At 39.0% G+C, this 14,114-nt stretch overlaps 1 protein-coding gene and 1 long non-coding RNA gene across 3 annotated transcripts in view; one reads left to right on the forward strand and one right to left on the reverse strand.

Moving 5' to 3' along the window:
* Positions 1-2,244, forward strand: part of GMPS (guanine monophosphate synthase) — a 67,067-nt gene extending 64,823 nt beyond the window's left edge. The window contains 1 exon segment of the mRNA NM_001131091.1: positions 227-2,244. Coding sequence (NP_001124563.1) covers positions 227-328 — 102 coding nt within the window. The 3' untranslated portion in view covers positions 329-2,244.
* Positions 804-13,904, reverse strand: LOC129058694 (uncharacterized). 2 transcript variants are annotated; one of them, XR_008523989.2, is made up of 4 exons: positions 13,813-13,904; positions 12,361-12,477; positions 11,232-11,378; positions 804-1,250 (listed from the first exon to the last, which is right to left on the reverse strand). It is a non-coding gene; the product is annotated as an uncharacterized LOC129058694 (long non-coding RNA). The 2 variants fall into 2 exon arrangements; XR_008523988.2 differs by having other exon boundaries at positions 13,657-13,870.
* Positions 13,905-14,114: the final 210 nt, after the last annotated feature.

A 14,114-nucleotide genomic window follows, 5' to 3' on the forward strand; every position in this document is an offset into this window, starting at 1 on the left:
AGTAGTACTGAGTTTAAGTCACTAATATTTTAAACCTTAATAACTTAAACCTATCCCTGCAGAGGGGAATAGGTTCATTATATAAGATTAATCAGAAACCATCCCATATACATGGAGGACAATAGTGCAAATAGTCCAATTTTAATTTTAAATTACAAATGTAAGCCCTCTAGGACTGCTGAACATGCAGTGGATACTGACTTTTCTCTATAATTTTTTTTAATAGGTGGTATTAAAGATGGTCACTGAGATTAAGAAGATTCCTGGTATTTCTCGAATTATGTATGACTTAACATCAAAGCCCCCAGGAACTACTGAGTGGGAGTAATAAACTTCTTGTTCTATTAAAGTACCGTGTGCAGTTTAAATTGATTAGAAATCATTCCCATTATTGACATGCAGTACTGTGAAAAGAGTTACTGGAGCAGCTACATCACATCTGAGTTCTCCACAGCAAAAATCTACGGCTTAAGAGCTGAGTTGGGGATAACCAAAAGGGACTGAAGAGTTTGTACGGGTAAATAATCAAAGCACCATTGCCTACACTCAGACAGATTGATACTGCTTTTGCCTTTGCCTCACTTATTCTTTATGTATAAATTCACTGTTGATGTCTCTGTGAAGATATATGAAGGTGGGTGAGTTTGGGGGTAATTATGGGCTTCTGTCTCCTTACCAGTTTCTAAGAACTGTTAGAAACACCCATTATTTACCAGTGTTACTTAACTATGTATATATACTTTTTGGAGAATCAGTTTTCTTATAAGTAATCTTATTTCTCCAAAGGGTGAAAAAGAGATGAACATATCAGATAAAGGTATAGCCGAGCTATTCCAGCCACTTTTGAAGGACACTGAGGGTATAAAATGTAAGCTACCATAAGATGGAAAAGCACCAGGAATTTGTTGATGTACTTTTGAATTTTATTTCACAGCCTTGGGAGGAAGAAACTATGAGTGGTCTCAGATGTCTATGAATGGTCTTAAAATGTTCTCAAACCATGTTCCACATAGATGCCATGTTATGCAATGTCAGCTTGTTCATTAGTAAGGAGCTTTATCCTCCTAGCCTTATATTACCAGCCCTCCACAGCCTTGCATAGAAAGTTTCTGTTATCTCCTTAGAAGAAACTGGCTCAATGACATTTCTGGTGTAGTGCAGATAGAGGTCAAGAGGAGCATTTTCATCTCTTCTTTTGCTGGTCAGAGAAACAGTTCTGAGATCACAGAAGCCATGGTGCATACCTACAGCTTACAAATGGGAGAGGAAAAATGTTTATATCATCTAGTAAACGGTTGTAAAATGAGCTCTTTAATCTATAGACATATTATTCATTGCTCAGACACCTGTGAAGAGTCTTGATCCATGCAAGATGTTTGCCAAACTTTGTAATCCTTTCTACTAGCTATAAGAGAGGATTTAAGAACTGGTGCAGGACTTGTTGCCATCGCCACCAGTTTCTAACAGATCTTTTATAACATTCACATAAGTACTGTAGACAGTAATAGACTTAAACTCTCCGTTTCTCTCAGTATTTTAGCTAAGAATGTTACCATATTTTTCTCTTAACAATTCCATCTCAGGTTGCTGCTGCTTTTCTAGTTTAAAAGGTCAGATCTATTAATCAGGTATGAAATTTTATTTGGGATTCAGTGTTAGATAAACAACAAAATGATGCGTGGCAGAAGTCATCTTTTTATTCTGGCTGGTCCAGGGAACAAGAAAACTGCTGCTAGACCAGCAAGGGAAGAGTTTCTGTCTGTCTTAACAGAAATCTGTCCCCAAGACAAAGGGGTACTTGACTCCTACAAAACTTAAAGGGTACATTCTCTATCCTGATGAGGAGGTACTCATTATGGCCTTCTGGAAAGAGGCTATGGTAGTGATCTGGTCTTTAGAGATTTAGAGTCACGTTATTTGAGAGCTAGGACAGACAACCTATAAAATGCTTACCAACATGTGTCAGTACACGTTTATGTTTATATGAAAAAAAATTTCTAGCCACAGTGTCTTATGATTTTGTGTTGAAGCAAACAGTAGGAATTTTGGAAAAATAGATAGTAAGAATGTGTGTTCTATGGAACACTGCTCCCCTGAGAAGGTCCATGTAAAAAGGATTAGGTGATCATATAAGTTTGGGGAAAATAAGCTCACTTGTCCTTTCTTGGAGATTCATGGTATATAATATTCAAAGCTCTGAGAAATTCTGAAGTTAAAAACAATTGTTAAATTCTGCTTAATTTAGTGTTTTCCTGATATTTGTTTTTTGAACACCTTTTATATAATCCCTCCTAATATATACTTAGTATATACTTAATATAATATTGGGAAAATTGTTACTCCAAAACACATCTTGACATGACATAGTTTCTTAAAAATCTAAATTTTTTGGAATTCAGAAATTTCCTAATATTTAGCACACTGTCTTCTTTTGCACAGCACTTTTTGCTTTGTGCCATATAGCATTACTCTGTACCTTCACAGTATTTCATCTGAGCCACTAAGGAAAGTTAAAGGTTGCACTTCCATTTTACAGTTAAGAAAACAAGCTCACCTTAGGCATGGTTACTTAATTAATTTCAGAATTAAATTTCAGGTCTCCTTAGTCCAGATTGTCCTTTCCTTATGTGTATTCTGACACCTAAAATTATATAAACTTATGGGATGCTTATTTTTGACTAAGACTAGAATGGTGGCTACCTGGCTAATAACATGCATCATTGGTTATTCTGGGCATATCATGACTTTATTCCCATTGCTTACCATCTACCTGGGACACATCTCTCTTTAATTAAATATATTCTTTTTCTTTGTACCTTTTAGGTAGACAGAAGAATGCAGATCATTGAAAGCATTATTTATTCCTAAGATTGGCAGGCACAGAATCATTTTTAAGAACCAAATACCCAGTCCTGCCTTAAAGGCCCCATCTATGATCATCAGCTCTGTTAGAAATAACAGCCTGGCATAATTCCTAAATACAGGTCTGTAGATATATCCAGGAGATAGGGTTACACTGTTTTCCAACCTTTTTTAAATCCCTTAATCTTGAGGTAAACTGCATGCATTTAGTCAAACAAGCATCATAAAAGTTTGTTTCCTCACTGTTTGGGCTTAACCTCCTGATAGCCCGTTTTACTGAATAACTTGACCCTAACCTGTAGAGAATAAGGGCATTCAAATTAGGAAGGCAGGACTATCCATCTTTAGTGCTTTTCCTGCCGGTTTGTAAACAACAATGTGAACTTGGTCAAGTCATTTCTGTTCTTTATCTGTGACATGAGGTAACTATTAAATTTTCAACATCAAATCCAGCTATAAATTTGTATTTTATAAACAAGAAAAAGCAAAGCAGGAGACAGAATGGAGAAGCTGGATAGTGTTTTTTTTTTTTTTTAAGGTTCTTTTATCATCAGATATGACACAAAGGGAAACATCAAAATGCACCGTAAAGTTAAATCCTAGTTACCTTTTTTTAAAGCTGTTGGCAAGGTTTGACCACTTGGGGAATCTTCTGCTGTGAGATGACACTTGAAAAACACCCATCAAAGTTTTCCTGGTAGGAATCTCTCTTTACTGCGTGTTTTTTTGAAAAGCTGACAGAATATGCTTTGGCTTTGACACTAATGAAGTCACCCATCATCAATTACATACAGCTAATTGTTGGGAGCTAGAGCTAGAATCCAAGCTTTCTGATTCTCTGCATGGAAGAGGTAATGCTCTAGGGCCCTTCAGGGCAAATCTTAAAAGGAAGTTCTTAGTGTCAAATTGACCATCAGGGATAAATGGGCTTCGAAAGTGTTAAATTATCTCCTTACTTACAGTGAGTTTCTAGAGATAGCCCTGTCTTTCAGAAATTCTCTGACATCTGCTTGCCCAATGTTATAACCACTTTTCCACACTACTCCCCTCCAGAAATCTCACTGATATGTGGCGAGGAACACCTTAGCTATCACCCCAATGGATGCTTCTTTCATTGACCCAAATCCGGAATGTAATGGGGAACTGAATACAAGTTGGATGTCTCCACGCTTGGAAAGCACATCTTTTGTTCTTACTGAAGTAGTTTAACACCACCAGATGATTGAGGGATCAGGGTATCTTTTTAATCACTGAAGGACTTTGACAGCAGTAATAGTGGCATTGTTGACTCTTAAATTTCTGAACTTTTCACTTAATGGCAAGTGAAGAGATATAGAATCCCCCAAAGAGTGTCAAGATGCTAACTTCCAACCCTATTTTATGTACTGAAGAGGCCTCAGTGACTCACTGAACTCTAACCTTTTTGTCAGTGTTCCTCAACACTGGATGCCTATTATTACATAACCTGAGGAGTTAAAAAATACAATAACCAGATGTCCAATTAAATAAAATTAGAACCTGGAGGTAGAACTCAAGCATTTACAGTTTTTTTGTTTTTGTTTTTTGTTTTAAAGACAGAGTCTCGCTCTGTCCCCAGGCTGGAGTGCAGTGGTGCGATCTTGGCTCACTCCAAGCTCCGCTTCCTGGGTTCACACCATTCTCCTGCCTCAGCCTCCCGAGTAGCTGGGACTGCAGGCGCCTGCCACTACGCCCGGCTAATTTTTTTGTATTTTTTAGTAGAGACGGGGTTTCACTGTGTTAGACAGGATGGTCTCGATCTCCTGACCTCATGATCCTCCCACCTTGGCCTCCCAGAGTGCTGGGATTACAGGCGTGAGCCATCGTGCCCGGCAAGCATTTACAGTTTTAAATCTCCCAACCAGAATAAATTCTTATTGAGGGCCATACCTAGCCTATCTTCATCAAACTTATAGGTGAATCTTTGTCAAACCTATAGGAGAGAAATGCAGGCCATAGAGATGGTCTTGCTGAAGGTCTTATAGCTAAATTAGTTCAGATCCAGGAACCAGATTCTGGAACTGATTGTACCTATATTATGTTGTGTGTCAGACACTTGCAGAACCTGTTTGGTAATAATTAGGACAGCTGACATACTTGTTGCTAATTTCAAGATCTGGGCAACAACTGTGTAGGCTGCTGTTTCAACCTTTTTCTTCCTACTTTACTTTTCCTTCAGAGAGGAGAAAGCCACCCCTGTTCTGTAGCCACCGCTCCAATTCTGACTCTAGCTAGGTCATGAAACAGACTGAGCTATTATTGCACCAACACATAAATCCTGTCATTTGGGTATTATTCTTTAGAGAACTAGAGATTACCTACCTGCAACCTAAGTTTCCTGAATTAGAATCATTTGAGCAGCACCATCTTAATTAACTCATTAACATTTGTGGCCAAGCGCGGTGGTGCATGCCTGTAATCCCAGCACTTTGGGAGGCTGAGGTGGGCGGATCTCTTGAGGTCAGGAGTTCGAGACCAGTGTGGCCAACATGGTGAAACCCCATTTCTACTAAAAATGTAAAAATTAGCTGGGCTTGGTGGCGCGCGCCTGTAATCCCAGCTACTGGGAAGGCTGAGTTGTGAGAATCACTTAAACCCGGGAGATGGAGGTTGCAGTGAGCAGAGACTGGCCACTGCACTCCGCCTGGGTGACAAGAGTGAGACTCCGTCTTAAAACAAAAACAACATATTTGTTCACTTTTGAACCCTGTGGTGTCTTTTAACTTTGTTAAGGGCCCTTGGTTAGCAAAATTTTGAGAGTTTAGGAAATTTGGCTATTTATTGGGTATATTAAGTACACCTACAAAATCCTCTTGAGTTGTCCAGGAAGCCTAAACCTTGAGCAGTATCTTATTCAAGTGGAGTATATATCTTCAAGAATACAGATTTTTAAGGTAAGTAGTTTTCCGTCTTTGCATCTCCTAAGACCATTGTTACAACCTTGATATTAAACGAAGAAGTGAATGTAAACCTCCTTTTGAACATATTTTTTATAAAGAAATATTTTGTTAATTGGAGTAAGTAGTATTGTTATGAAATCACTGTGTAATTGTTAATTGTAAACTGCAATGTCTATTTTGTGTTGTAACAATGTTGCCATAAAATAGCTTTGCTAAATGTGAAATGACTTTAATCCCTTTTGTCTTCAATATACTTCATAAAGGAGGAAATGATGATTTTCACAATTTGTCACGAAGCTTCCGTGTTTATGAGAAAGTCCAAGAAGTAAGAGCCAAGAGGACAGATATTATCAGAATATGGGACATAAGAAATTGCATATAGTGTCAGGGGTTTCTATATAACAACTTACTTTATTTCCCTTGCATATATAGGAGGGGTTAACATTTTGCTCAGTGTTAACGGGGGACATAATGGACATAAAACATTGGATAGCTTTTTATTTAAATGATGAGCTAAAGGTGTGCATATACACATGCATTTATAAAATTAAAGTCATATATATGTATATACACAGACTTATGTGACTTATTGCATATTCATTTACATTTGATCAAATCTTTTGTCAATTTCTCAAGAACAAATTAACCCTTATTTAATACATAAATCAGATCCTTTTAATTGTTTGGAACTATGTTATCAGAGTTGATTAAACCCATCAAAGTAAGTGTACTAGTGAGTCATCAATATGAAGATTAGAAGAAATAATCACGCTGAGAAACTGAATTCCATAGTTACTTTCAGGCAGTCATGTTACTGTGGTTTATTTCCCTTCAAGTCAGTGCCCTTGCCTGGCCTTCTGCTATCTGAGGAGACTGTATTTGAGACAACTATATTTTGAAAATTTTTTTACTGTTTTAGCATAACTCATAACAAAAGTATTAGGTTTTTAATCTTGAACTCCTATATTTCAAAACTGACATTCTGTCTCTTAATACTCCTTTTATCAAAAGCTATTAAACACCACACAGCTGTTTTTGTTTTTGCTTTTTTTTGGTAGATTATTAGTTATTCTAATGAATTTATATAGATTATATTCTAAGAAAAGCAGCTAGGAATCTTATGTTAACCTCACTGTTTTCAAGTAGTGTGTCAAATTCTAACCATTAAATCCTTTTTTTATATTTCAGAATGCCATTCCATGTGTATATATTACTGTTCTTTTAGGCAATATGAAACCTGCCAAAACATTCTTTTTTAAAAAATAACATTATTAGAGAAAGCTTTTTAAAATTCCCACTTAATATGGCTACATAAATGGTGTGGAAAACACGAACCTTTTGTCAAGATGTCCTTATCTAATTGCATTAGGATGATTGATATTCTGAATAAGAAGAAAGTTTCAGTGGACTAAAAATGTATCTGGCTAAGAAAATCTCATCTTTTGATTCTTTTGGAAAACAGCTTCTATTTTATTGTGAGTAGTAGTGAGGATGTAATAGATTGAACTGCTTATTTATATTGCTTATTTTGTTTATGGGAGAGTACCAAGAATTATGTATATCATGATTATTAGGTGTTCAACGACCTTTTTAAAATTATTGTGAAAATGCTCAAGCAGGCTGGGCGTGGTGGCTCACGCCTGTAATCCCAGCCCTTTGGGAGGCCGAGGCGGTGGATCACGAGGTCAGGAGATCGAGACCATCCTGGCTAACCCGGTGAAACCCCGTTTCTACTAAAAATACAAAATATTAGCCGGGCGTGGAGGCGGGCGCCTGTAGTCCCAGCTACTCGGGAGGCTGAGGCAGGAGAATGGCGTGAACCCGGGAAGCGGAGCTTGCAGTGAGCCGAGATTGCACCACTGCACTCCAGCCTGGGCGACAGAGCGAGACTCCATCTTAAAAAAAAAAAAAAAGAAAGAAAATGCTCAAGCATACACAAAAGTAGAATAATGCAATTAGCACACCCCAGTATTCCTATTACTCAGACTCAAGAATTAGAATAACATGATTTCTTAGTGACTAAATTTGCCATATAGCACACGGTTGAGATTTCTGAAAAGTTGGCAATAAGTACCCAGGGATTTTTTGTTTTTTTTCAGATGGAGTCTTGCTCTGTTGCCCAGGCTGGAGTGCAGTGGTGTGATCCCGGCTCACTGCAGCCTCCACCTCCCAGGTTCAAGTGATTCTCCTGCCTCAGTCTCCCAAGTAGCTGGAACTACAGGCGCATGCCACCACTCCTGGCTAATTTTTGTATTTTTGGTAGAGATAGGGTTTCGCCATGTTGGCCAAGCTGGTCTTGAACTTGTGGTCTCAAGTGATCTACCTGTCTCAGCCTTCCGAAGTGCTGGGATTATAGGCATGAGCCACTGTGCCTGGCCAGTACCCAGAGATTTTTTAAAGAAATGAGATGGCTTGGATAAGTAATTTACTTAATTTAATGGTTATGCTGCTATCCTGGCCTATTTTCCGTTAGATTTTGCTTAAAGAGAAATTTAAAGATTCATCATTGAATAAAATACATTTTGAATGGCATTTTTTACTTGTGTTTTCTTTTTCTGGTCAGGCTGCTAGAGTACCTGATGTGAATTTAGTATAGAGGTTCCCAAACTTTCTCCTTTGACAGTTGCCTTAGTAATTTTAGTAGTGTCCCTAGGCCAAAATAAGTAACAGTTCCATTTATTAATAGTTATGAAACAACTTTAAAATGTGCTAACAACATAGCCATTTGAAAAAATATTATATGTAAATGAAAAAATTCATTCTTTTCATTCTTAAACTGTGAATGGGATATATGCATCTGTTGAGCACTGTATAGCTTATCAAATCACTGCCATCTTCATTTTCTGTTTCATGCTGATTTTTGCACCATACATGTTTTTAATCACCACAGCCACTGAAAACCCAGCCAGCTTTGTAAACATGACATCATTAAATGGAATGTAGCATGATGCTGTGTTGAAAACTGACCACAAGCTAATAGTTCACTTCGTGTCTATGTGAGTTTGTTACAGTGGCTTGGAGTTGCATTGGTGCACAGTTTGGGAACCATGGTGTCTGATTATTGTGATTTTTTTTTCTTTTCTCAATTTTTCTTAACTTTGAAGGATATATCTTAAAATATATATGTGTCCTTGGCTGGCTGCAGTGGCTCATGCCTACTGTAGTCCCAGCGTTTTGGGAGGCTAAGGCAGGTAGATCGTTTGAGCACAGGAATTCAAGACCAGCCTGGGCAACATGGCGAAACCCCGTCTCTACAAAAAAACACAAATATTAGCCAGGTGTGCACCTCTAGTCCCAGCTACTTGGGAGACTGAGGCGGGAGAATCACTTGAGCCCAGGATGTCACGGCTGCAGTGAGCTGTGATCATGTCAACTGCACTCCAGCCTGGTTGAGAGAACGAGACCTTGTCTCAAAAGAAATATATATGTATCTCCTTAATACTGAAAGTGTTGTCTTTGCTGTTTTGACATTTAAGAGTTGGAATATTTTACAAAAATATAGATACTTAAGAATCTTATTGCATCTTCCTGGCGTAGAGGTACAGACATCCCATATATTTCTTAAAGTAGACATGTATAGAATGTCCCTAGATCCACATTTAAAGCCTACTTAAATTCACTTTGGAGCTAGCTTTGTCAGGTAACTGGTATTACTACAGAGATTTAAAACTATCTCCTACCTTTTAGACCATTATGACAGAAGTGAATATTCTAATATACTGGATTTAGAAAAGGCCAGATATGCTATTTACAGTTTTGTTACTCTGTTGGTTTCCCTTTGTAAAGTAAGGGGAAATGGTCACCACATATATTTTTAAATTTTTCCTGTTAAGTAAACAATAATGGCCATCCTTTGGATATGTTTGAGTTTAGAGATGTCGTTCAGTAAGGCAGAGAGGGAATCAGCATTGCTCACATTAGTTTGGAAATAAGTTGCACTTTAAAAGCTTACTAAAGAAGCATAACTATCTTTATATTTTCCTCTTTGTGTGATTTCTTTACCCTGAATTTCAGAAGAGACCATTATAGAAAATGTAAAAATTTTATCTCTGAGAAATAGGAATGAGGCATCTTCAGAGTATCAGTGACATAAAAATAAGATTCCTGGTTGAGTTAGGTATAATCTTGGGAATCTATTTTATCTAATATTTGTTCTAGTATGTTAGAATATTCACTCATAACATGTAGGTCTAAATCTGTTGGTAAAACATTGGCGTGAAATCCAGTATCTTATTTCTGACTGACTCCATGTAGCCGTGTAACCCTGGGTAAGGCAACAATCTCCTTGGCACCAAATCACTCATGTAGGAATAATACTGCCTCTGTGGGTCAAGTGAAAGAATGTATAAGGAATTGATTTACCAGTACATTAAGTATAAAAATATGCATGAGAATATGCTTTATGTATAAAATAAGCATAATATCTTATTTAAAACATGGCAGTGCAGATGAAACGAGTGCTGTAGGATTAATAATCTCATTGTGCTCAATTAGCTGGGACAAATCAAATAAATTTAGACTATGACAGAGTCCCAGATTTTGAAGGTGGTGTGGGGTCACTTGCTTTGAACTATATGGGGCTTATACTTGCATCATTATGAAATTTATGCCACATGATATTAACCCTAACAGAACAGTATACAGACTCCTGTCTCCAAACTTGCATGCTATTCTCCATGCTATCATATTTTAATTTACAATTCAGACAATCTGCCAAGGCACAGATTGTCTATGTAGAGTTCTGAAAACAAACAAACAAAACAGCATTGCACTTAGGGCTGTAACAGAAAAGGCTGAAGCTATACATAGGGAAAAAATATAAGTGGGTTTCCTTTTTGGTGAAGTGTGAAGCCAAGGATGCAGGCTAAGTCCTGCCCACGTTCAGCTTCTTCACTTAGGTGTCTAATACTTGGAATTCTACTATTAGACATTTATTCCTTTGATGTAAGCCTTGCCCTCTTCTTGCAGGTCTCTTTTAAAAAGCAGAAACTGCCAGGTGCAGTGGTTCATGCCTGTAATCCTAGCACTTTGGGAGGCTGAGGCGGACGGATTGCCTGAGTTCAGGAGATGGAGACCATCCTGAGCAACATGACGAAACCCCATCTCTACTAAAAATATAAAAAATTAGCCAGGCATGGTGGCGTGCGCCTGTAATCCCAGCTACTCGGGAAGCTGAGGCACTAGAATTGCTTGAACCTGGGAGGCAGAGGTTGCAATGAGCTGGGATTGTGCCACAGCACTCCAGCCTGGGTGACTGTCTCAAAAAAATAGAAAATAAAAAGTACATAAAAATAGAAAATAAAAAGTACATAAAAATAAAAAGCAGAAACTCCTCAAAGAGATCATAGATTTGATCTCTAATACCTCACTGTAAATAAGCTTGTTCATTTATTCAGTTTTTACATTTTATGAACCAGGCTCTGAGAGTTCAAAGACAAGTAAATTACTGACCTTGACTTGAAAAATGTTTAGTTTAGTTTGGGCTTGGCATAGTGGCTGACATCTGTAATCCCAGCACTTTGTAAGGTCGAGACAGAAGGATTGCTTGGGGCCAGGAATTCGAGACCAGCCTGGGCAACATAGTGAGTCCTTTTGTGTCTACAAAAATTAAAATATCCAGGCATGGTTATGCGCACCCGTGGTCCCAGCTACTTGGGAGGCTGAGGTGGGAGGATCACTTAAGCCTGGGAGATTGAGGCTACAGTAAGCCTGTTCACACCACTATACTCCAGCATGGGCAACAGCAAGACCCTGTCTTAAAAAATAAATAAAAATAAGCTAGGGGATTCTGAAACACTGAGTTATATAGGGGCATGAGAACTAAAAAAATCAGAGTGAGTCTTGAGAGGCCATGTTGGCACTGTGCAAGGTGAGGTTATGAGTAAGCAGGGTAAGACGGTCAAGTGGGAGCAGAAGAGATACACAGAAAGGGGCAAGGGATTCCGGGAGGAAGGGGATGGTGGTGGGAGAAAGATTTCTTGCCACCAGAAGACATCGTGGTAATGTGGGCTTTGTTGTTCTTACCTCTCCTAGGGCTGTGACAGTCTAACTAGTGTTAACTGGCTTGCTTCTCCAGACAGGGAATTACTGCAAAATTGTCTGCAGTGCAATTCCCGGATCCACTTGCCCCAGGACTCAGTCCTGTCAGCATTGGAGAGGAGTGGCAAGAGCAATATTTGTTCTTTCTGGGAGGCTCACATGTAATCACTTGGGGCACCAGAGTACAGGGTGCTGGGCTGGTGTATTCCAATCATGATTCCTGTGATGGGTGGGAACTTGGCATTATTATCCAAAAGAACCAAGCCAGAGAGCAAAGGATCCACAGATGAAGGAATGTAAGTTGACATTAAATGAGGCTGCAAGTGTTGAAAATGTGGGTGACAGAAGGAAAAAACTGAGTTTTGCAGTTTAGGATAATCAAACTCATCATCCTGGTGTAATAGTTAAGAAATAATGTTAAGGTTTACCTGAGTTCTCTTAGCACAAGAGTTAAACACCTCCCAAATCTCCAGCTCCTCCAGTGCACCCCTCCCCCACACCCTCCCGGACCCCCTTGCTCTAGAGAGGCACAAAACCTTACCTGCTTTATTTCTGATTCTACCTGGAAAGGAGTTTCTATTTTAATTGGTTCCTTTTCTTCATCTTTTAGTAAAAAGCCAGCCTGCCTTCATTTAAAATAAATTTGCACCACCGATATCTGAGGGGAAATAAGTGAAGTCAGGTTTTGTGTTTTTGTTTTTGTTTTTTTTGTGTGTGTGTTCTTTTAGATCTTTGTGGTTTCCTAGGAAAAACAAAAATAGGCTATATGAATTGGTGAGTGCAAGCTGTTGAAGCTAGCATAGTATGACTTGGTCCAATTATAAGTTTAAAGTGCGTTTTGGTATCTATCCATCTGAAAGCTATGCAGTCCTAATTATGCCCCGTGCCCTCTGTCTTCTTACTGCCTAGCTATTGAACTGCTCCTTTGTCACTGAGAAGGAAAGGCATGAAAACACAAGCTGTAGTTGATTCTTGAACAACATGGGTGTGAACTGCGTGGGTTCACATATCCCTGGATTTTTTTCAACCAAATGTGGATGGAGAAATAGCATTCTCAGGATATGAAACCTGTGGAGGGAGGATTGGCTTTTCATATACCCAGATTCTTCAGGGCTTACTGGAGGACCTGAGTATGCATGGATTTTGGAATACACGGGAGTCCTGGAACCTTATATACACAAGCGTTGACTATAGTTTTATTTCTTTTTTTTTTGAGACGGAGTCTCGCTCCGCCTCCCAGGCTGGAGTGCAGTGGCGCGATCTCAGCTCACTGCAAGCTCCGCCTCCCGGCTTCACGCCATTCTCCTGCCTCAGCCACCCGAGTAGGTGGGACTACAGGCGCCCGCCACTGCCCCCGGCTAATTTTTTGTATTTTTGGTAGAGACGGGGTTTCACCGTGGTCTCGATCTCCTGAACTCGTGATCCGCCCGCCTTGGCCTCCCAAAGTGCTGGGATTACAGGCGTCAGCCACCGCGCCCGGCCTAGTTTTATTTCTTGATAACTTCAGCCCAGACATAGTTTGAGTGGGGGAGGAAATACACTATTGGCCTCAAGGTTATTTGAGGCTTATCTCTAGTTCTTTCAGATTTCTAAAAGATGGGAATTGGTAAGGACCCAGGAAAACCGTTTAGTTTTATCCCGTAGGGCAACTAAGTTTCCAGCAGTGGAAAGATTGCATTCTGGTTAAAGCTGGAGCTGCAAAGAAAACTCCCATCTTGGGACTCCTGCCTGGGAGCACTTACCACTATATTAGACCGCCTGCCGGGCTGCCCTGAAGATCCTAATGGTCAGGGTAGACTTCCCCCAGCCCCTTCCTAGCACATTTGAGAGCAAATACCTCTTTCCATTGGTCAATCTTGTCTATGTCTTGGGTCATTGCTATATTGTTTATATGCCTTTGCTTCTCCTTCCCCCCATCAAGTTCACTTTAAAAATAAACTCATTCTGCTTCTTTCTTAGAAAGACCAGTGTCCTTTTAGCAGACAAACATCACCTGAAAAAGTTTTTCTTCCCCCTTCAAGCTAATCTGTATCAGATCATAGGGACTGATTTTTCAATGTTAGAAGTCTTTTAGAAAGCAGAGTTCTAAAAAGAGTTTTAGAACTTTTAAAGTGTTCTTATTCTAACTTTTTAAGTGTTTGAAGAAAAGAGCAATTTAATGCCTTCAGAAGCTAATTCATTTACTTATTTAACCAACATTTGAATGCCCAACTCCATGCTTCAGTCACCTCATTATACTGAAATAGAAGAGTCATAACGTGGTTCTCAGATACTTTGATGCTGCTTTAGACAGAG

The sequence above is a fragment of the Pongo abelii genome, chromosome 2 (genome assembly GCF_028885655.2).
Source record: "Pongo abelii isolate AG06213 chromosome 2, NHGRI_mPonAbe1-v2.0_pri, whole genome shotgun sequence".
Taxonomy (NCBI): Eukaryota; Metazoa; Chordata; class Mammalia; order Primates; family Hominidae; genus Pongo; species Pongo abelii.